Source organism: Urocitellus parryii, chromosome 5 (assembly GCF_045843805.1).
Source record: "Urocitellus parryii isolate mUroPar1 chromosome 5, mUroPar1.hap1, whole genome shotgun sequence".
NCBI lineage: Eukaryota > Metazoa > Chordata > Mammalia > Rodentia > Sciuridae > Urocitellus > Urocitellus parryii.
In genome coordinates, this window is record NC_135535.1 from 60,051,647 (window position 1) to 60,076,219 (window position 24,573).

Here is a 24,573-nt window from a genome sequence, read left to right on the forward strand (position 1 = left end):
GAGTCTTGCCACATATACCACATGGGATTTTCTAAGGCACACGGCCATAGGAAGAAAAAATTCATTTTTCCAGACCCATAGGACTCATGTTATTTACAGAAATTTGTAAAAAGCAAACTGAGTTAATTTTTTTCCTAAAACAGTTATCTCCTGGGGAAATATCAATGATATGAAAATAGAAAACCCCAAGAGATTGTGTTTTCAGATAATGCATGTGTTCATTGATAGCATTATACATAATTATTGCTGGCTGATTAGGGGAAATTATTGCTCCATGAACAGAAGTACAGTCTGTTCCTCTATATGAAGACTACACATAATGAACAGAGATTACATCAACAAAAGAAAGGCTGTAAGGCAGGTAAAAGATCTCTATTAATGTTTTTGTCATCCTTCATTTGTGTCTAAATTATAATGCAAATATATAAATTAAGTGATGATTTATGGCATAAAGAACAGAGTATGTAGATGACAATGTCAGTGTTGAACATGGTCATTTAATTGCCTCAGTGATTCTTAAATTTTAACATGCATATGAAAACTCTTAATCATTATATTAAATTTATTTTAGCTTCTAATTTCTCCACTAATGTCTAACCTCACTGCCCTACTACGTGGTGAAAATTGATGGTGAGAATATTCACATACTCTTCAGCTTCTTGAATGTATCTGTTCATATTATATATGTGGATCACTATTGATTTTAGTAAAAAAATACAAAGTCTATCTTAGGAGATTAAATCTTTAGACATGCAGTAGGTGGTTTCAGACTCAAAAAAAAAAATCAAGAAGTGAAACTATTGCAGTCTCAAAAAATGATATATGGGAAGCAATTCTGTAAAATGGTGGCAAATCCTAATTAAATACCTAACAAGGAGAGGTCAGGAAAGAAGTTATCAGACACAAGAAAGCAAACAGCAGCTGCAGAGAGGGAATTAGTTATTAAGAGTAAAGACAGAGTCCTTCACAGGCTGGGAAAACCCTGGAAAAGGAGAAAGGAGACTCTGTACAGTTTAAAACTGGGCATAATCAGACCTTTGTTTTAAAAAGTATTCAAAATGAAAGAGTAGTTTGAAGCACATATGCAAAATTAGAACGTTGAATCAAGTGATCAGAATAGGCATTAAGGAGTACAAGTGTCCCCAGTATGTAGACAATGCTGCTTTGTTCTGTCCCTAAATTTATTATATAACCCCAAATATAAGGAAATTTAATAGTGTATACAATATGGATTCTACTTTAGATAAATTTACAGAAACATACAGGAGAAATGTAATTACAATGCACAGCAAAATACAGTGTGATGTATTCCATGACTGGATAAACAACATGTACTTGGAAATACCACAGGAGCACAATTTCACATGCTTTGGGTTCATTAATGAAAATTTTCTGAAAGAACTGATACCTATGGGGAAGGTGGAAGGACTAATAGGTATTAATCAAAAGATTAGCCTGTGCAGAGGAGAAAGCATATAGAACTGAAGAAGATTTTCAAGTAGTCAGTGTTAATGGAACTCAAGCCTTAAGGAAGACAGATAAGAAAATGACAAGTGTTGAAGTTAAAAAAACAAAGAAGGTACTTTCCGTAAGAGCCTTGCAAGGTAAAATATATATATATATATATATATATATATATATATATATATATATATTTTTTTTTTTTTCTATATTAAAACTTTAGTTAACATTGGAAGAAGATACAGTAAATCATTTAGAGCATATGGTAATTGAGATGTGGACACACAACTTGTAATATTTAGAGCATCCTCAGATTTGGTACCCACAGAGGGTCCTAGAACAATCCATAAATGATCTATATGTTTAATGTTGTTATAGAGTTTAGATATCACCTTTGGAGTACGTCATATAAAGGATAAAACAAATGAATTGATGAAATCATTTGTAGAAAGCATAGAGAAAGAAGAATAACAAACAGAACATAGGAAGTGAGAGGTCTGAAAACAGAATATTGGGGAGGACCAATATTTCACATGTGAATAGAAAAAAGAGAGACATTGAAAATAGCAATCTAATACTAGGAAGAAAATCAGAAAGATGATATAGGAACCACTTAAAGAATGACCAAACTTTGTTTTTAATGCTGTGGCAATTTCAGGCAAGATAAAAACTAAAATGTGTCATTGTCTAACAGAAATAAACTCATTGGGGTTTTCGGAAAGCTATAGGGAGTTGCAAGTGAAAGTCCCAGTATAACTGTTTAAAGCCTCAATGGAGTGAAGATGAGCTGAGGAGACACTAATGTCTTTTCAAAGGAATTAAAAGCATCACAAGAAAAAGACATATCCTAGAAGGCTAAATTTATTGATGTTAAATAAAAATTAACTTCTAGGTTTCGAGAGAAAAGGGGGAACAATCAAATAATTGATCACAAATGAATGCATAATACTTTTTTGTAGATATCTTGGACATTTCCTTGCAGTCATTAAATTAGTTTTATACCAAACCATCCTTATGTTCTAGAATTTCCACTATAAGGAATCCTGTTGTTGTCATTATCATTTGTTTGTTTTTCAGAAGAAATATATCTTATCCTTAAAAAAATCCCCAGATAATAACAGTGAAAAGAATCCATGCTCTTAGTTACCTGCATATGTCCTGTATCCAGAGTTTGCTTGGACAAAGAACTATTAGCCTCCCATGAAATGACATCTTTCTGTACCCATCTGGAAATCCAGTCCATGTAATGATTTGTTTGTGACAAATAAACCACATATGTAAATTCTGTAGGTAAATGATTAAAGAAAAAGTTGAATGTTTTACCATAATGTGAATCCTTAAGGAAATATCCACTGCTCATATACATATAATTCAGGAATGCTATTGGAATAGTAAAAACATTAATTATGATGTGAAAAGAGAAAATAAACAGGCTGATTTGCTTGGCTTCTATATGCACAGTCTTTTGCTATAGAATTTAAATGTCTGTTTCTTCATAAAATTTTTATTTTTTTTACACAAAGATTAGATAATTGTCAAAGTTCTATAATGAGGAATCACACAGCAATAACCACTTTCATCCTGCTGGGACTGACGAATGATCCAAAACTGCAAGTTCTTCTTTTTATCTTTCTGTTGCTCACCTACATGTTGAGTGTAACAGGGAACCTGACTATTATCACCCTCACACTGGTGGATCCCCATCTGAAGACACCTATGTACTTCTTCCTCAGAAACTTTTCCTTCCTAGAAGTTTCATTTACTACTGTCTGTATCCCTCGATTCCTGTACAGTTTATCAACTGGAGACAATACTGTTACCTACAATGCTTGTGCAACTCAGATATTTTTTGTTTTTCTCTTTGGAGCAACAGAATTTTTTCTCCTGGCAGCCATGTCCTATGATCGCTATGTGGCCATCTGCAAACCCCTTCATTATATGACCATCATGAACAACAGAGTGTGCACCTTATTAGTCCTCTCCTGCTGGGTAGCTGGCTTGATGATTATTGTCCCACCCCTTAGCTTAGGCCTCCAGCTTGAATTCTGTGATTCTAATGCCATTGATCATTTCAGCTGTGATGCAGGTCCCCTCCTAAAGATCACATGCTCAGACACATGGATATTAGAACATTTGGTTCTATTTGTGGCTGCATTTGGTCTTATTATTACCCTAGTCTGTGTGGTTCTGTCCTACACATACATCATCAGGACCATTCTGAGATTCCCCTCTGTTCAGCAAAGGAAAAAGGCCTTTTCCACCTGCTCATCACACATGATTGTGGTTTCCATCACCTATGGCAGCTGCATCTTCATCTATATCAAGCCTTCAGCAAAGGAAGAGGTGTCCATAAATAAAGGAGTTTCAGTTCTCACCACTTCTGTAGCACCCTTGCTGAACCCTTTCATTTACACTTTGAGAAACAAGCAAGTGAAACACGCTTTCAATGACTCCATAAAGAAGATTGTGTTTTTCTCAAAGAAGCAGAAGTTTTGATGAATCAAAGGAAAAAAAAAACATTCTGCAACTGCTTTATGCTGCTTCTCACTTACTTCATGGTTTCCTTTATATATTTCAGTCAGATTAGCCTTCTCAATAATATTTAATATTTCATACTGACCACACCTTTATTAAACTCTTTATAATTTCAAATCAAATTCACACATCTTGTTTTCCTTTATTGTGAAATTTAAATATATAATTTCCAAGGAATTCTGTTTTTCTCCACTTATGAGATAGGGAAGTACAGAAAATAAGATTTCTCTAGAGAAGGAAAGTAATATTAAAAATTTGTATAAAGTTTCTATGGGTTAAATTATATGGCAATAGTGCTAGTCACTTTCTTTCTGTAATAAAAGTCACAAAATGAACAACACAAATGCAACCATCAAAACAACAACAACAAAAACAACAACAACAACAAAACCAGCAGAGACATGCTGAAAATAATAAACCAAATAAGACATTTCAGGTCCATTAAACTAATTGGGAAAAAAGATGTCTACAGTAGTTTATGATTAATCAGAATTGAAGAAGTAGAGATATTGTTATAATTACTGACAAGATTTACTTTATATTTCCTTATATAAAAGAGCAATATAACTTAAATACTTAATTTAAAGCAATATAAACATAAAATAACCAATTATGGGTTAGTAATACACAATGGTTGCATAAAAGGTAATTGGGACACCAAACTTTAAGTTCTCACAAATAGGAAAACTTGTTAAATCAACACACACACACACACACACACAATATATATATATATATATATATATATATATATATATATTGTGTGTGTGTGTGTGAGTGTGTGTGTGTGTGCTTTCCTGAGTGGAGGGTATACCAGGATTGAATTCAGGGGCACTTGACCACTGAACCACCTCCCATCCCTATTTTGTATTTTATTTAGAATCAGGGTCTCACAAGTTGCTTAGCACCTCACTTTTGCTGAGGCTGGTTTTGAACTCACTATCCTCCTGGCTCAGCCTCCCCAGCCACTGAGATTACAGGCGTGCACCACCACAACTGGATTAAAAGATTTTTATAACGATGTCAAGGATATAACGTCAGAAAAATAGAAAAAAAAACTAGGAGATCCAAATGTTAATATAGATTAGAATTAAGATCTAGGGTAGAATGAAGAAAATACTCAAAAATTAGAGAACTAATTTATCTAGTTTTGGAGCTATTAACAGTATACTCACCATTGAAAGAAAACGGAAAGAAAATCCCAACAATATGTTACCTTCAAGAGGCACACCTCTGAGGCAAAGACATCCACAGGCTAAAGTAAAAGGACAGAAAATTATATTCCATGGAAATGGAGATTGAAAGCAAGCAGAAGTAGCTCCTTTAATAGCCAACAAACCAGATTTCAAGCTAAAATTAATGAGAAGAGACAAAAAGTTTCCCTTCACACTATAAAGGAAGAAATCCAACAAGAATATATCATAATACCAAATATTTATGCCCCCAGAACTTTTCAAAATAGTATCTAATGAGCCTTTGGATTTCACTGATGTCTGTGGTGATATGTCCTTTTTCATCTCTAATTGCTTCTCTTTCATCTGTCATTTTATCGCATTTCTCTTTTTCTTTTACTTAGTTTGGCTAAAAGTCTATCAATCTTGTTTATCTTTATAAAAAAACAAACCTTTATTACATTATTCTTTGTACTTTTAAAAATTTCTATTAATTTTACCTTAGATCTTACTTATTCTTTTTCTTCCATTAGTGTTAGAATTGGTTTGTTCTTGTATTTCTCAGACCTCCAGATGCATCATTAGATTGTTTCTTTGGGATCTCTCTGAGTTTGGAGTTTTTGTTGTTGCTTCTGTTGTTGTTCATGTAGGCACTTATAGCTGTAAACTTTTCTCTTAGAACAACCTTCAAAGTGTCCCAGAATTTCTGGTATGTTCTATGTCTATTCTCAGTTGATTCTAAGAATTTTTTAAAAGTTTATTTAAAGAAAGAACATTGGAGTGACAATCCACATGGCCCCTACCTAATCTTTTTGCCCCATAATTCTTTAATAAAATGGCAATTTGCATCACCCAGTTGGATTGGACTGTCATAGCCTCAGGGTTTTAATCTGGACACAAGGTAGATACTATTGTTTAAGTGTGTCCCCCAAAGCCCAAGTGTTGGAAACTGAATTCCTCAATTTAGTAGTGTTGAAAGGTTGGGTCTAGTGGGAGGAATTTGGGACAACTTATCAGAGTCTTCATGGATACCTGAATCCCTCTATAACTTTAATGGACTTCTTTTTTAAAATTTATTTATTTATCTAATTTGTTTTACATGACAGCAGAATGCATTTCAATTCATAGTATATATGTACAGCACAATTTTTCATTTCTCTGGTTGTATACAATGTAGCATCACACCATTCATGTCTTCATACATGTACTTAGGGTAATGATGTCCATCTCATTCTACCATCTTTCCTATCTCCATACCCCCTCTCTTTTGCCCTTTGCCCTATCTAAAGTTCCTCCTTTCCTTCCATGCTCCCCCCAACCCCATCATGGATCAGCATCCACATATCAGAGAATGAGCTTCTTATTGTGGGAACTTAATTCTCTTTCCTCCTTCCTGCATAGGACCACTTGCTTTCCTTCTATTTTGAATTTAATGAGTTCCTCCCCTTAGGCAGTTATTTGATTTTGGAGTTCCCTTACTCCAGAATCATGAGACAAAATAAACCTCTTTAAAAAATTTCCAGTCTTCAAATACTCTGTTACAGCATTAGAAAATGGACTGAGAGAGGTCCATTTAAGCATAATAAATGGATATTTCTTTTTCTTCTATTCATATTCCATCTCTAAGAATCCTGATCTGTCTTGGTTTCCACAAAGCAATGTCTTCATGTCCCACCACATACAACTTCTTAATTCCAATTTCTTTTATTTCTCTTTGCCTCTACATTCATGTATCTTATTATTCACTTTACCTGGCTGACCTAACACTGACTTTATCAGAATGTTCCTACTGATTTTGTATTGAGGTACAGAATAGGAAGAATAAGGTTGTCAACAGAGACTATTCCAGAGATAGTGGCATAGTAAAAAGAAGAGTAAATGAAATTATTTCCTATGTATCATTTCTCTTTTTAGAAATTGAGTTTCAGCCATGAAAACAAATGATAAAGGAATAAAGATTTTGAGTACATTGTAAAGCCCTAAACCTTGAGGAGGGTTAGGTGTGTGTGTGTGTGTGTGTGTGTGTGTGTGTGTGTGTAAGCAAAAATACAAAATAAAATGATGTATTGAAAATAACAAGAATCACAAGGTTTACACAAAGTGATGGGATTTTATTTAATTAAACTTTAAATGAGGGGCTCAGGTTTTGGCTCATCGGTAGTGTGCTTGCCTAGCATGAGTGAGGCCCTGGGTTCAATCCTCAGCACCACATAACAATAAATAAAGAAAATAAAGGTTAAAAAAAATCTTTAAATGACTGGTGAAATTATATACCAAAACTTATATATTATCAAGAAAGAAAAAGTACTTTTTAGTCTTTAACTTCCTTTAATTTCCCTCTAATTTATTCATAAACCAGAATAAACAATTGCTACACCATATAAATTATTCTCCAGTAGAATTGCAAACTAATTTATTAGTTCTCTGACTAGGTAGCCTGAAAAAAAAAGGAATGCTTAATCATTTTTAAAGTATAAATGAGCATTGCATTGCTTTTTTTGGTATATTGCTTTGTTAATGTTAGCTCAAACCTAGTTACCACTGTTATTTTGGGGGAAGAGATGATGATGATGATGAGGAGGAGGAGGAGGAGAAGGAGGAGGAGGAGGAGGAGGAGGATTGTTTTTGCATTCATACTTGGTGAAAGTAAGAGCACCATAATGTGAAACCACACAAGACTGACAGTGTTCATCCTGGTAGGTTTGATTGATGACCTAGAATTAAAAGTTGTGTTATTTGTCTTCCTGCTTCTTACCTACTTGCTGAGTGTCACTGGCAATCTGACCATCGTCACACTCGCCCTAATGGATATGGACCTGAAGACCCCTATGTACTTTTTCCTTCGGAATTTCTCTCTTAGAAATTTCCTATACTATTAAATTGCTGGTTATTATGGCAACTGGGGACACGACCATTTCCTATGCTAGTTGTGCTACTCAAGTGTTTTTTGCCTTCCTACTTGGAGCATCAGAATTTTACTTGTTGGCAGCTATGTCCTATGACCACTATGTGGCCATCTGTAAGCCCCTTCATTACATGACCATCATGAACAGCAAAATCTGCATTCAGCTGGTCCTCAGTTGTTGGCTTGCTGGCTTTTTTGTCATCTTCCCACCACTCATATTAGGTCTAAATATTGACTTCTGTGCCTCCAACATTGTTGATCATTTCTACTGTGACACTACATCCCTCATGCAGATCTCCTGCACAGACACACGGCTCTGGAGATGATGGGATTCATATGAGCTTTGGTGACGCTCTTGGTCACATTAGTCATGGTGATAATATCCTACAGCTATATCATCCTGACCATTCTAAGAATCCCTTCAACTAATCAGAGGAAAATGGCTTTTCCACATGTTCTTCTCACATGATCATGATATCCCTTTCCTATGGCAGCTGCATCTTCGTGTATCTTAAACCTTCAATTAAAAAAATAAGATATTTTTCCAAAGGAATTGCTGTCTTCAATATCTCAGTTGCTCCACTTTTGAACCCTTTCATCTATACCTTACAGAATCAACAAGTGAAAAAGCCTTTGTTAATCTGCTACACAGAATTGTCTCTTTCTCAAAGAAATTAATGTTTTACTTTGTTATACAAAGGATACGAATAAAGAAGGCCCAGGTAGTATCAGCAGCTTCCAAGAGATAGTTTCCTTCTTTACTTTTTATTTCATTGCTCTGACATTTAACTTTATATCCTTTGAATTTTTTTTTTATAAAACTTTGGTCTGAAATGCTAATTTTTCTTTTAATCTCCATTAAAGCTGCCTTTTTCTTTTGACTTTATTTCCTCTCTTCTCTTAGTTTTCTTTCTATGGACATATGAAAATGTTGAGCTTCCACTTTCAATAAGTCTCTTTTGTCCCTTAAGAATTTCAATAAGGTAAGACTATAAAAGTTTATATCATTTAAAATTGCATTTGATGTATGACCCATCAAACTAATTTAGAATTAATATTTATTTTTATGCTTCCAATTAACTGATGTATATTGTATTTAAGTAAATTAAAAGAAAATTATAGCAGAGCTTTTCATGTTTGCCTTTGAGCACTATTTATCTTTGACATGTATATTCAAATATTTTATGTGTGTCTCTAAGTGTATATTCACACATATCTATGTATATGTGCATATGCTCTAAAATAACAAATCACTTAATTTTTAGATGAAAGAATTTGCATTTATAAATGATTTTTTATCATGGTTAAAAGAAAATGTGATTATATTACTGGTTCATTTTGAAAATCAATAATAAATATAATACTTATTTGATGGTCTCATACTCCCCCAAATTCCTCTGATTAACTTGAGATAATCCTAAAGCAAATTCTAAATGATTTGTGAATCTTTTCGAAATAAGAGAAAAGCTAATTCTATTTTGTTTTCAAATTTTATTTGTCTGACCTTTATGTCTTACCTAGGTATATATTAGTACAGATATGCAGATTGATATAGTTATAGATATACTTCCTACTAGTGATACAAGATAGTAGAAGATTCAATTACTAGCTTACTGATTTCCTAGCTTAGGACTGAATCTATTAGGAGACTCTAAAATTTAAATTTTGTGGAATAAACATAACTTCAAAAGAATAAAATATAATAGTATTTTTAAAGATACACATCTAATTTCAGGAACATTTTCCTATAAACATCTGTTTTAGATTGGATTTCCTTTTTTCATTTCATTTTTTAAAAGTGAGAATCTTAGTTGGAAAAATGCATTTGAAAATATCACCCAAAGGGATGGGATTAAATATAACCAGGGAGAAAAAATAAACATAGCATATAATTAGACAATTATATAAGTTTCTGTACAATTTGTAGAATGAATTGAATATAAACATGATTTCAGGAAAAAACCTATTTAAACAATTGATTATAAATTATTTATAGTTTTTCTTTTCATTTATGTATACATTTTTTTCTAAATTGTCCATTTACACCTGATTTTTGTAGAGCATTATCTAAGGTTTAGATATATGAAGAGAACACAAAATTATATGTGTGCACATATATACGTATTACATATATACACACACATATGTATAAATATTGTTTGACAATGTAATAAAAGTCAAGCCTAAAGAACTCTCAATAGATTCATTAATTTTGATTCTGTTATGTATCAGTGAGGACCGATTTGCTTAAAACAATACCATTCAAGTTAAACTACCTGTCTTTTATTCTGAAATACTTCATATATTAGCTTTTCTGAGCCTTGTAAGTATTCAGTTCAAATATCACTTTTCTTAAGTATCTGTTTTTTCATTTCAATGCAGAGTTATCAATCAGTTCTCTGTGCTACTTATTTCATAACTTTTTTTAGTAACTCAATGACCTATCCCACAAGTCATTCTAATTTGCCAGTTGATTTACTCATAAAATTAACTATTTTAAATTAACTTCTTTCAACATAGATTCTAATAGTTATATATTCTATTCTGACTATGCATACAGCCATGTTTTTTTACTCATCAACTTAATCTTCCCCAATTGAAATAAAGTATTTAAAGTGAAAGACCTTTATTTATTATTCAAAACAAAACTGTCAAATAGAGGTAGCTTGGATTAGGCAGAGTGGGGTAAAGGAGGGTAGGGGGTAGAGGCATAGGAAGGATAGTAGAATGGATTGGATATCCTTACCCTGTATGCATGTATGACTACATGGCTGATATAGTTCTACATCATGTACACTCAGAAAAATGAGAAGTTATTCTCCATTAATGTATGATATGTCAAATTTATTTTAGTGTAATGTAACTAATGAGAATAAATAAAAAAATGTATAAATGAGTGAAAAATGGAAATATAGGTAAAATTTTGTAGGAAAGTTTGTATAAATATATATGATGTCACAACTTAAAAAATAAAACTGTCAGAATGTTTATTATTATATCAAAATAAAAATCTCAAAAATGTGATCAGTTAAATAGTAATACAAAATCTCTTACCTTCTAAATAAATAATTTTATTTGTACATTTTAATGTAAATATTTCTTCAATAATTTTAGTAAGTGAATAAGGAATTTAATATTATGTTAGCATTAATCTATTATTAGACTCCTTAAAAGCTCTATGTCATTTACACATGAAATAAATTCTCAGAATTTTGAAGTCTTCTTTTAAGTAATACAAAATATAATTTTCTAATTTGTAATTTCTTATCTTTATTGCTCTCTATCTCCAAACATGTCATAATCACCATATTCAGATGTTCTTACAAATTATATTTATTTTCTAAAGCTGGTCATAACTTAAAATTTTTAGTAACAGATTCTCTGTTTGCTAACTTACTTATTGAGCTAATTTTACATTCCATTCATAATATTTTAAATTTAAAGCTGAGTTGGGATTTTTATTATGATCAAAATACTTGAGATATTCTGGCTTTTGTATCACAGTGATATCTCAGAACATGTATTTTTAAGTATTCCCTGTACTTCTATTTTTTTTTTCAAAGAGTTGAAGAATTGGTATTAATTCTTCCTTGAAGTTTTGTGGAATTCGTCTTTCAAAATATTTTATCTTGGGCTTTACTTTTTGGAGGGAAGTTTGGTTATGACTTCAATTTCTTTATTTTTATTTAGTGTTTTCAGACTATTCATGATTAAGTCTTGGTGGGTATATATTTCTAGTAATCTGTTCATTACCTCTGGTTTATTCAGTTTGGGGGGGCATAAAATTTTTCATAATAGTCCATTATGATTCTTTTATTTTTGAGGCATCTATAGTAATGTTTCTCTTTTTCATTTTTGATTTTACTAATTTTATTTTTCTCTCATTTTATTTTTAATTAGACTGGCCTTGGATTTGTTGATTGAGTATTTTGAAGAAAATAACTCTTGTTTAGAAAAAGTAAAACATTATGCACATTTCCTGAAGGTAGAAAGAAACAAACAAATCTTTTTTTGTGATTCAATAGAATAATTATTTACAAAATGATAAAAGTTCTCAATTATTTTACTAAAAGTTCAATAAAAACTCAATAAAAATACCAACAAGATTTTTCTTATGGTTGTAAGTAAAATCAATTATATATGAAAACAATAGTAAAGCAACTATTGCTTAAAGAATTTGTCAAGAAAAGAAAATCTACAAGGAACAACAATTATTAGGGTTTGAATATTTAATAAAATATCAAGTTGTAGGAGTATTAATAAATAAGATAAATTGAAATAGAATGAAAAGATTTATATATACTATTTTATATGTGAAATTTTGCATATAATTAAGATAGAAGATTACAGGAAATGTATGAACTTTTAAATACATATTGTTGGGCAAATTGATAAGTTAGTTGGATATAAAGGTCACTCATTTCTTAAAATATAAATAAAAATTGAGTTCAAATGGCTTAGGGATCTAAATATAAAAAATGAAAATAAACATAATTAAAAGAAAATGTGGGTAAATTTATTTTTTAAATTTTTAACTGATACATAGAACATAATATTATATTTATGGAATATAATCTGAAGTTTTCATGTTTACCTTATAAATTATTTAAATAAGGGTAGACACATATATCTCCCCAAATATTTTGTATTTCTTCATGGTGAAAACATATGCTTTTCTTTCTCTTAGCTTTTGAAATATATAGTGTCTTTATATTCACCCTACTGTTCAATAGCAAAGAACTTCTTACTCCTATCTAAAAATTTATTCTGCATTATCAAATGTTATTCATCATAAAGATGAAAAAATCATTCAACACGTGAATTGATAAATGAGATATACTATGACATCAGAATGAAGGACAAAAAATGATAATTTTAATACAAACATAAGAGGCATTTGATACAATTTATTATCCCTTTGTTATTTAAACTCTGAACAAATTAGATTTTGAAAGAAAGTAACCCAACATAATAAATACTACATCATACTGAATGGGGAAAAGCTTAAAGATTTCTAAGATCTGGAACAAAATGATGATGCCTATTTGACTAGTTTTATTCAACCTACTACTGGAAGTCCTAGTCAGAGCATTTTGGCAAGAAAAGAAGTAAAAGGCATCCAAGTTAAAATTGAGGAAGTCAAATTGTTCATGTTTGCAGATGAAATGATCTTCCTAAAGGTTTCACCAGGAAATAATTAGAAGTAATAAATGAATTCAGCAAAATTACAGGATACAAAATTAATATATAATATCAGCTGCATTTCTATAAGTCACTGGTGAATTATCTAAAAATCAAGAAAGACATCCTTTTATAATAGTTAGAAAAAACATAAAGTGTGTAGGAATAATCTCAAAATGAAAAAAATGTATTAATGAAGGAAACCAAAGATGAAAATCACAAAACATAAGAAGACATTTCATGTCTTTTAATTAAAGGTATCAAAAGTTAAGGTGTTTAAATTACACAAGGTGGTCTACACACTCAATGCAAGCTTTTTCAAAATACCAGTGGCATGCTTCAAAGAACCAGGAAAAAAATCCTAAAACTCATATAAAACTACAGAAGACTCTAAATGAAAGGGTTCTGTGTTTAGGTCTCTGATAACTTCATGACTGTGGCATGCTTGGTGGCTAGGAAGCTTTTGTGCAGAAACACAGAATGCCTAGCTGCTGCAACAATGCCCTGCATGAGGAGGCTCTGTGGTAGAGTATTGTCAGCCTTGACCTTGATCTCAGGCACACAGCTCTGAAACTCTCTTGTTAGACAACAACAATATTTTACCAAGCTCCACTGTGCCTGAACATGCCCACATAACAGTAACTTTAAACTATAGACTTTCTTGAGAGCTAATCAAAGCTTTGATTAACATTGATTAACTTTTGATTAACATTGATTTACTTTTGATTAACATTGCATATTGCAACTATAGTATGTAACTGAGGAATAAACTGCACAATGTTGCTAACTGTATAACCTTCCTAATAAAACAATGAACAATAGTGTACTACCAATGCCAGAGACCTAAAGTAACTTATTGATATAAATAAAGCTGGTTACTTGGCCATTCTGCCATTCTGCCATATTTTTTGCCTCTGAATCTTGCATATGTGTCTCTTTTTTATTTTCTTTACAACACCTAAATAACCAAAACACTTTAAAGTAAAAGGAATATAGCAGGAGGAATTATATTTCCTGCCTTCAAAATATACTGAAAAATTATAGTAATCAAAAGAGCATGGTATTGAGATAAAAACAGATACATGGACTAGTGGAGCAGAATAGAAAGCCTAGAAGCAACCCACAGACCTATAGCCACTGACTTAAGACAAAGATGTTAACAACAAGCATTGGAGAAAAGATAGTCTTTTCAATAAACAGTGCTGGTGAATTTCAACATACAAATGCTAAGGAATGAAACTAGATCCCATCTCTTGCCAGTTCCAAAAACTAACTCAATGAGAAGGACATAGTTAAATGTGAAACCTGAAATTATGAAACTACCAGAAGAAAATAGAGAAGGCATTTTTAAGTCCTTGGAATGGGCAAAGATTTTTGGATAAGACCCTAAAACCACAGACATAAAAGCAAAACAAAACAAAACAAAACAACAATAACAACAACAAAAATGAATGGAATTATATTAAACAAAAAGCTATACAAGAAAGAAAATAATCAATATGATGGATTATTTTACATATTTGATGTAAGAAAAATATTTCTAGCTGTTATAATCAAATACAAGTACAATAAAAATGATTGACACATTTGAAGACACAAAAAATAAAGATCTTTTTCCCCTACATCTACTTAGACACAAACTCATAAAAAATCAAGTCATGGTCAAATAGGAGGAAATATCTATCACACAACAAAGATGAAAATATGATATTAATAATTTATAAACAACTCTTAAAAGGTGTAAGAAAATAAAAACTTGATAGAGAAAATTAGCTAAAGACATATAGACAACTCATAATTATATAGGAAGTGGCTGTTTGATTTGTGAAATGATATTAAATCCAACATATAGTTAGAGAAATGCAAAGTAAAATGATTCTCAACTACCATGTCTAAGACGGATAGCTAACATTTTGTAACTATATAAATTTACTCTGTTGTTAAGGTTAATGAAAAACAAGAACCCTAATAATACAATATTAATGGGAATTAAAATACTGTGTGTAGAAAATGGTTTAACATTGCTAACTGAAAGTGAATGGGGTTTGCTTTTGATTCAGAAATCCTAATTTTAATAATTTATATTAGATTATGTAATTTAAATTTTATTAAAAAACTTATGAAAATATATATGCACAATTTTATTCATTAGCCAAATATGAGAGGAATTAAATCAACTGTGACACATCCTTACAAAGAAGGACTATGCACCCATTAACAAATTTAAAGTATCTCCATGTGTTGATGTATGTGTTTGAAAGGATATTCTTGTTTAGTGAATAAACCAAAAGGAAACAGGGTGTCTGTCATATAACTTATTTAGCTTGAGCTTAATTAGTCTGTAAGAGGCTATATTTTATATCTTATATTTTCACTTCTCATATCAACCTTAAAATATTATCCTTTCTGTCTACTTCTAAACTCCTAACTATGTATCTGGGACTGGATGTGTGGTAGGCAATCAACTAGTATAACAACATATACAGAATTCATTGAAAGCATAGTTAGAACATATAAAAGTGTGTGTGTGTGTGTGTGTGTGTGTGTGTGTGTTTGTTTGTAGAAAACAATTTGGCCATTTCTTAGGAAATGATATTCTGGGACGTCAGTTATCCTGAGAATTCTTTGTTCTTATTATATATTTTCCTGTAAAACAGAAGACATAAATCCTTCACAGTATCAAGTGATAACTAATTTTTATATTGTATAGCACATCACATTTAGCAAGTGGTATAATACTTCAGATAAGTGGGTTATAGTAAATTTTAGAAAGAAGTTAGTTTGATAAATTTTCTAAGAACATATAGTAAATTAGTCAAAATTAATATTTCTAAAATAACATTTAAATCAGTAATGTTTATGTAGAATTAAATGCTTAGGGAGAAAAATGAATCCTCAGTGCTTTCTGCTCACCAGGATGATGAGTTAAGTATAGAAGTGCATAAGGTTGGCCCACAGAAGCAGATACAAATCTGTGTTAAACTATTAAAGGTTAGTGTTTTAACTATTATCTGTACTTCAGCTTGTAGATATGGGTGAAAGGTAACTGATAAGATAACATAATGATTTAAAAATAACTAGCATTTTAATTTTCAATTTTATGTAATATGTACTATTTCAACAAAACTGCATATAAGTGTACTTATTGGCCCATGTTCATATGATGTTATATTTTTTTCCCTCAAAATATGCATTGTAAGATACATGGTATGTGTGATTGTTGAATCAGGAAAAATCAACCATGAGAAAATTGTAGTTTACTATATAATTAAAAATTTATATTAGTGTTGCCTTTGGGATGGTTTGTGTAAATGAGATAAATTTATAATATACAATTTACATTCATTTTAATGTGGCAAAGAACTCTGGACATGGGCCACTGCTCTTTCCACTGGTTTATACTTTTATTAAATATGATTAAACAGGGGAACTCTAAATACTATTTTCAACCAAACTATGTTGGAGTCATTGATGTTCTTTGGCTTATCCTGCTTCATCTGTCTAGCATATCTTGTCTCATCTTTTTATCTCCTTCTAAGGCCCATCTAAAGATCCAAATACTCAAATATCTACTTCTTTAAATTCCTGTACAGAACACTGGTAAGACCTCTATTTTTGGTTCACCTTTGGTTCTTTTATGTTTATTTTTACATGTATTCTGCTGCCTTAAAGATAAATTATGCATTTTAGATTGAAAGTAATTCTGTTAATATCCTCAATGCAAAACACAAGATTTTACATAGCAACCATTTAAAATAGGTTTAAATATTTTGTGATGATCATAAAACACCTAAGAAAGAATTTTTACATAGGGGTATCACTAATTCTTTTTAGAAGTATTGTACTATAATTCAGCTTCTAGTTAAAACTTTAAAACAAAAAGCTTGCATAAAAGCTTTTAGAAACCTGTGCAGTTTTAAAGCCAGGACTTCTGAAAATAACCTCTATTAATCTTACCCTTTGCTCTAAATGTAAACCTGAGCACATTTCGTTAATATTTAATCTCATTTGTCCCACATAACACATGCAGAGTAATAAGAAAGTAATTGTTTTATATATAGTTCTCAGTGGGCACCAGATTATAGGCATGGACTTAGTAGCTTGTTTGCCTGACATATGAATATTATTATGTTGGGAAGGCTCTACATGCTATCCAAAATTTGTCTGAACTACAGTCCAACCACCCAGTGTAAGTTTAAAATTTATCACTAACTTTTCTTCTCCTTCAAAATTATGCTGACTTAAAGTATATTTATGATTGTAGTCTACACTTCGTGGAATCAACAAAGTGGTATGTTATTATAAAGAAGCATGTTCTGTTTTAAATTTTCTTCCCTTATTAAATATATATCTTTGTGTATTTTAATCATTCAATTTTTTCTTAAGCTAATCCCCTAACTTTTTTAAAATATAATTTTTTCTTTAGGTTACTATGACCCTTTCTTTCTCCTCACATTATACTTCACTTCTCATAGCACATCCCAAACACATTTTTATATTTCTATGCTTCTGAAAATCATTATAGTACATTTCACATTATTAGATCTTATCAAGTTTCAAACTATAACTAGAAGAAAAACATTTTTTGTTATATATAACAGCATTACCAAATTGTTCATAATGAAAATATTTTGGGAAGTGTGTGTCATATGGAATAGATGTTATCAGAGACGAGGAGATAGAAATTGTCACAAGAAAAGCAAATAGATTGTTCCTTGGTTGTTTGGAAATAGTTGAGGACCAGTGGTATAATTAGCCATAAAAGTCATGTAATATTCAGGTATATTAAACTTTCATACAGCAGAGATGGCCACACTCTGGTTACTTGTCTAGACTAGATTTGTTTCTCTCTGTGTGTTAAATGGCAAATATAGATTGCTGTGTATATGGTTCTACTTTACAAACTAATCAAGAACTGATATGCCATCTCAACTCTTGTGTATTAATCAAAAAGGTGCATTCTCCAAGATTTAGGGGTCTTCTAAGTATTCATATAAATAACTAACACTCATTACATTTATAGAATTATAATATTGCTAAAATATATAAAGTTTTAATTTTCTGTCAAAGTATTCTGGAAATTCAAATTATTTTTCTTACTAGCAAATTACCTGTGCATTATGAATGAGCATTGCATTACTCTACCTGAAATATAATTTTGCTAACTGTAACTTAAGCACTAGCTATTGCTGTTTTTTAATAGATAGAGCTTCTTCCCTAACCCCCACCATTGGGACTTGATAAAAGTCAGAAAATGGTAATGGGAAACCATACAGTAGTGGCTGTGTTTATCATAGTGGGTTCAAAGGATGACCCACATTTGAAACTTGTTTTATTTGTTTTTCTGCTTCTCAGTTATATGCTAAGCACTATTTTGATCTGATCATTTCCACATGCACCCTGATGGATACTCCCTAGACCCTCATATATATTCTCTTCCTTAGAAATCCTATACTGGTATATGTATCTTCAAATTTTAGTTATTATGGCTACAGGAAAAAAAAACAGTATTTCCTATAACCATTGTATCACTTGAATGAAAATTTGTTTGAAATATTAGCTAAATTTAGAAATTTAAAAAATTAAAAAATAACAATCCAGGCATGGTGGTGCATGCTTGTATTTCTAGGGGCTTTGAGGCTGAGGCAAGAGGACCTGGAATTCAAAACCAGCCTCAGTAACTTAGTGAGACCCTAAGCAACTCGATGAGACCCTGTTTCTAAATAAAATACAGAAAGGGGTTGGGAAATGGCTCAGTGCCCCTGAATTCAATACTTGGTTCAAAAAAATAATCAAATATTTGAATAGCTTATCATAATAGCCTATTTTAGTAAAGCCTTTGAAAGATTGGTCATAGAAGGATCTCTCAGTGTTCTTATAAAGATGATGACTGAAGTGAAGGATATGTTCATTGTGATGAACTCTGAGATGATTTGAGAAATATTTGTGAATTGGTAAGTTTCTGAAAATGGAACTTTATATAGATGAAAAGGAAGAAATAACTTCTTGTAATATTAATTTTTATTTTATGTCAATTAGATAGAACAAAAGAGAAATGAAGAATCAATCAGTGGAGATAAAGTTAATTTTGCTTGGACTCACAGATGACCCTCTGCTACAAATTGTGATTTTCCTCTTTCTATTTTTCAATTATATCTTGAGACTGATGGGGAACTTAATCATCATCATCCTCACCCTGTTGGATCCCCACCTCAAGACTCCAATGTACTTCTTCCTCCGAAATTTTTCCGTCATGGAAATTTTGTTTACAACAGTCTGCATTCTATGGTTCCTGATAAGCATTCTCAGTGGAAACAAAACAATTTCCTACAATGGTTGTACAATTCAGTTACTCTTTTTTTTTTTTCCTAGTAGGGGCTACAGAGTTTTACCTCCTGGCTGCCATGTCCTATGACCGCTATATTGCCATCTGCAAACCTCTGCATTACCCAGTCATTATGAACAGCAGAGTGTGCTACCTACTGGTGCTCAGCTCCTGGGCAACTGGATTCTTAATCATCTTTCCCCATTTCCTTTTGCTACTCAAGCTGGATTTCTGTTCTTCCAAAGTGATTGATCACTTCCTGTGTGAATCTTCTGTCCTGTAGATCTCTTGCACTGATACACGTTTCATAGAATTGATGGCTTTTGTCTTAGCTGTGATGACACTTGACATTGTTATTAGTGATCCTCTCCTACACATTCATCATCATAACTATTCTCAAATTTCCTTCTGGTCAACAATGAAGGAAGGCCTTTTCCACCTGCTCCTCACACTTGGTAGTTGTCTCTATTACTTATGGAAGTTGTATCTTTATGTATATGAAGCCATCAGCAAAAGAAAGGGTGACTTTAATTAAAGATGTAGCTGTGCTCAATACCTCTGTTGCCCCTTTGCTCAACCCTTTCATTTATACCCTGAGGAACCAGCAGGTGAAAGAAGCTCTTAAGCATATGCTCCAAAGGTTTTGTTCTTTTAAAAAGGACAAGTCAGTGGTTATACATAAATAATATGCTGTTGGAACTTGAATAAGAAAATTCAATATGATTATTTATTACATTAGTTTGTATGAATAATATTTCACCCCTTGAATATTTATATCTTATTAGGTTTCATGTGTCTATCTACTTACTTCTCTGTTCTTCTTTCTGAGTGGATTTTCCTAATTTCTATGAATAGATTGTCTTCTTTAATCCAGAATATTAAATTCTATCTTGACCTAGAAATGTCTATTCTCTTAAAAGGTAGTTTTATACATTGAAAATTTTTGCAAGAGAACCTTGCTAGACATACTTAGTTCAATATTTTGATATATGTGTTAATTGCTAAGCATTGCATCTGCTCTTAAGTATTTTGCATTGCTAAAATTGTCAGAGACACAAAACATGATCATTTATTATGTAATATAATTGCTGTTGTGATAGAAAAGTAGTAGAAAATCTAAGAAATTTTAAAGTTCAAGGTAAACTTCCAAGAAGAATCAGTATTTATGTTGAACATTGAAAGATGGATAAGGAAAATAAAAATGTAAGGATGTTGTGATGAGAGCTATAACATATGAAAGGAATGGATATTCTACTGAAAACTTTTGTCCTGTGGAATTGTAATAGTTAAGAATAAGTTAAACATAAACATGAATAGTTGTCATTTGAGGTAAAAAAAATTAAACTCCAGGAATTGGTTCTAACTTTACAGTTTCTGAACACTACAGGTGATACTATTTAATGAAAGAAATTCAACCTACAATTCATTTATATATTGGTTTGGAAAAATATTTATATATTTAAAGCATGTGTATAAAATCACCTCCACCAGCCACTGAAAGAAACGATACACTGATGATTTTTAGTCACTGTAGATTAGGACCTGTTCTGAATTTCATATAAATGAAACTATGGTTTGAATTTCATGTCTGACTTCTTTTGTTCAATATAACAAAGTTCACCCATGCTATTGGATGCATTCATATCTTCTTCTTTATGCTAATGTAATTTAGCAACATGTCTCCTGTTCTTTTGAAATTGCCAGTTTTTCCTCACTTGATCCAATAGTTTGGTGTTTCATTGTCTGAGGAATCTCTCCACAAAAGTAAATTATTTCCTTGATTAGTGTGAAAAGTGAGTAAATTGAAATGCCAATCCCTGAAAATTTCTATCCTTACATATGTCCTTTTGAAATAAGATCTCTCAAAATAAAATTAATAAGAATGGACTTCTTATTTTTTGATGATTCCACTCTCCAATTCCCATCATCGAGGCAGAGAAGCTTAAAAAATTGTCTCTCAAGAAAAAGAAGAAGTAACCTTAGCCCTAACCCTAACCCTAAACCTAACCCTAACCCTAACCTAACCTTACTGGGCCACGGGCCCACTTCACCTGAAAATAAACTTGATAACTTTTTTTTTTTTTTTATAATTCAACAGACTCTAAGACTCAACTTGGTTTTGAAGACCTGAGGGAGCCAAAAGCCAAAGTATGAGTATTGATGACAGGATGTTGAGCAAACTAATACTTAAGATTTCAGGATGGAGGTCTGCAAAGAAGGTGAGGCAGGTGTGAATGGGAAATGGCAATGCATTTCAGTAATTTCTGAGACAGTGTTTACCGAAAGCCTTAGCAGTACAGTAGGTAATTCCCAAACACTTAGTGAGAAGATACTCTGGATGTCACATTGGCTCAGCTGCCTGACTACAAACACTTCTGGGGAACAATAAACTTTGCTTCTTTTCCCACTTGCAGGTTTTTCACAAAGTCCTCTCCTGGTTTTAACTTACCATAGTGAGAAGGAAACACTGGGAAATGGCCTCCCAGTTGGTCCTCTGCTCTTAGAGAACATCTAGAAAAGTCATGTGTGATGTTGACTCAGCAATATATAGTTCAATGGAGATTCTATAAAACCAAAGCCATGGTATTAGAGAGTGCAAATCATTGCTTTTATTGCTGACTCTACTCAAAGAATGATGTCAGTGTTGTGGGCAGGCTGGAAGGAATGAGATGCATTTTACATCTTCTTGTTCAATTTAAACCAATTATATAGGACTGTTTGAAGTTTCTGTCCATTATGAATGCTTACATCCATGAAATCTACTCATGCTATTTCAGATGCCTTTGATGTCCTGGTTGGTGAGTGTAGTTTTAGAGGGCATAGAAGATGATTTCTGATGCAGAGAAGAATCAGAAAAAAGAGCAACAATCATAAGGATATATATTAATATTAAAGCAATTTAGTTCCAAGCAAAACAGGTCTAGATTTTAAGATCTGTATTTGTCTCTTGTAGAACAATATCTCAACTCCAAGCTCTTCTGGGACAAATTCTTCTCAGTCATCAAATCACAAATTCTGGGAACAAACCTATACTCATTCTTTCATTCAAAACCTCACCAAACAGCTATCTAGGAACTTGTATCATACTAGACAAAATAGGCATGCTCCTGGAAATTGAATGTTGGTAGTTTCATTGACAGTAGATTGAGATCCATAAAATAAAATGCTAAAACACATGATAGACAATTCTATTTGGGATTCTTTGTGTATTGCAGATACAAGTCCTTTTTAAGATATGCAATTTTCATATATATTTTCTACATTGTGACTTGTACTTCCATTCACAAATAATGCATTTTGAAGAGCATAATATTGATTATTTATATTTATCAATTATTTTTCTTTATGGCTCATGTTTCAATTTAGCCCAAGATAACTTCTACTGTCGGTTTTGTGTTTATCTGGAAGTTTTATACCTTTATTTTATAGCTATGATTTATTTGAGTTTTATATATGGTATGAGTTACTGATCATGTGAAGAGCCATTTTTTCAGATATTATTTGTTTAAAGATACCCATAGAGAAAAATACTTATCATGTTGGCCATGTTAATAGTTCCAAGATTAAAAATGCTAATCTATACAAACTCACATGATTGAGAGAAAATTACAAGACATAATTTATCAAATGCCATCTTATACATGCCTCGTTATCATAAATATTGTTTCATAAAGTGCTAAAAATTTAGCTTAAAACTGAGCATTATGACATTGAACATAAACTAAAATTTAATGAAGTACTATGGTAAATAATTAGAAGATTTTTTTCTGCTATGTCCATATTTCGTAAAACAAGAGAATGAACAAAGAGAGGTGATGATAATCTTTGTGTGTCAATAAAAACTCACATCAGTTTTGTTATGCATACATTTGTCTTGGAAATGTGATCATGACAATGAAGTAGATAAACATGATGATAAAAATAAAGATATGTAGATGGTCCCAATAATACAAACACACTTACAAAGGATGAAGAAAGTTAAGAGATCATGGGGCATGAGTAAAGACAAACACATGAAAGAGTATTTTCATAGTGAAAATCAAATGATGTTATAATTTAAATTAGGAATGTGTAATACAGTTACCTCATACCAGACAAAAGCACCAAAATCACACACTGGAGAAAAGATATCCCCTTCAACAAATGGCTGGGTAAACTGGAAATCCATATGAAATAGAATGAAAATTAACTCCCATCTCTCACCCTGAACAAAAATCATCTCTAAGTGGATCAAGGACCCAGAAATCAGAACAGAAAGACTGCACATACTAGAGGAAAATGTAGGCCCAACAGTTCAACATTTTGGCATAGGAACTGACTTCTTTGACAAGAGTCCTAAAGCACAATAAATAAAGAATCAATACATGGGTTGGCATCAAACTAACAAACTTCTTTATAGCAAAGGAAACAATCAAGAGCATGAAGAGAGAGCCTGTAGAGTGAGAGAACATCTTTGCTACCTGCACCTCACATACAGTATTAATTCCTAGGATATGTAAAAAAACTCAAAAAACTTAACACCAAATAAACAAACAAAACAAAACAAAACCAGAAAAGAAAAACAAACAAACAAAAACAAATAACCCGATTAACAAATGGGCAAAAGAACTAAGCAGACACTTCTCAAAAGAAGAAATGTGATCAACAAATATACAAAAAACATGTTTAGCATCTCTATCAATTAGAAAAATGCAAGTGAAAATTACAGAGATTCCATCACACTCCAGAAAGAATGGCAATTATCAAGAGTATAAGTAACAACAAATGATTGTGAGGATGTGGGAAAAAGGGAACTGTCATGCATTGTTGTTGGGACTGAAAATTGGTGCAACCTTTCTGGAGAGCAGTATGGAGATTCCTCCAAAAACTAGAAATAGAACCACCATTGACCCACTCCATGGCATATATCCAAAGTATTTTAAACCAGGGTACTACAATAAAACAGCCACATCAATGTTTATAGCAGCAAAATTCACAATAGCTAAGTTATGTAA

General features: G+C 31.8%; 1 protein-coding gene and 2 pseudogenes across 1 annotated transcript; all 3 read left to right on the forward strand.

The window, feature by feature from the left end:
• Window positions 1-3,009: 3,009 nt before the first annotated feature.
• LOC144254988 (olfactory receptor 6C2-like) lies at window positions 3,010-3,957 on the forward strand. The gene has a single exon (XM_077799048.1). It carries the CDS (start codon window positions 3,010-3,012, stop codon window positions 3,955-3,957), a length of 948 nt encoding a protein of 315 aa, XP_077655174.1.
• Window positions 3,958-7,828: 3,871 nt separating this feature from the next.
• LOC144254989 (olfactory receptor 6C74-like) lies at window positions 7,829-8,822 on the forward strand (annotated as a pseudogene).
• A 10,487-nt stretch (window positions 8,823-19,309) lies between these two features.
• LOC113176428 (olfactory receptor 6C6-like) lies at window positions 19,310-20,265 on the forward strand (annotated as a pseudogene).
• Window positions 20,266-24,573: the final 4,308 nt, after the last annotated feature.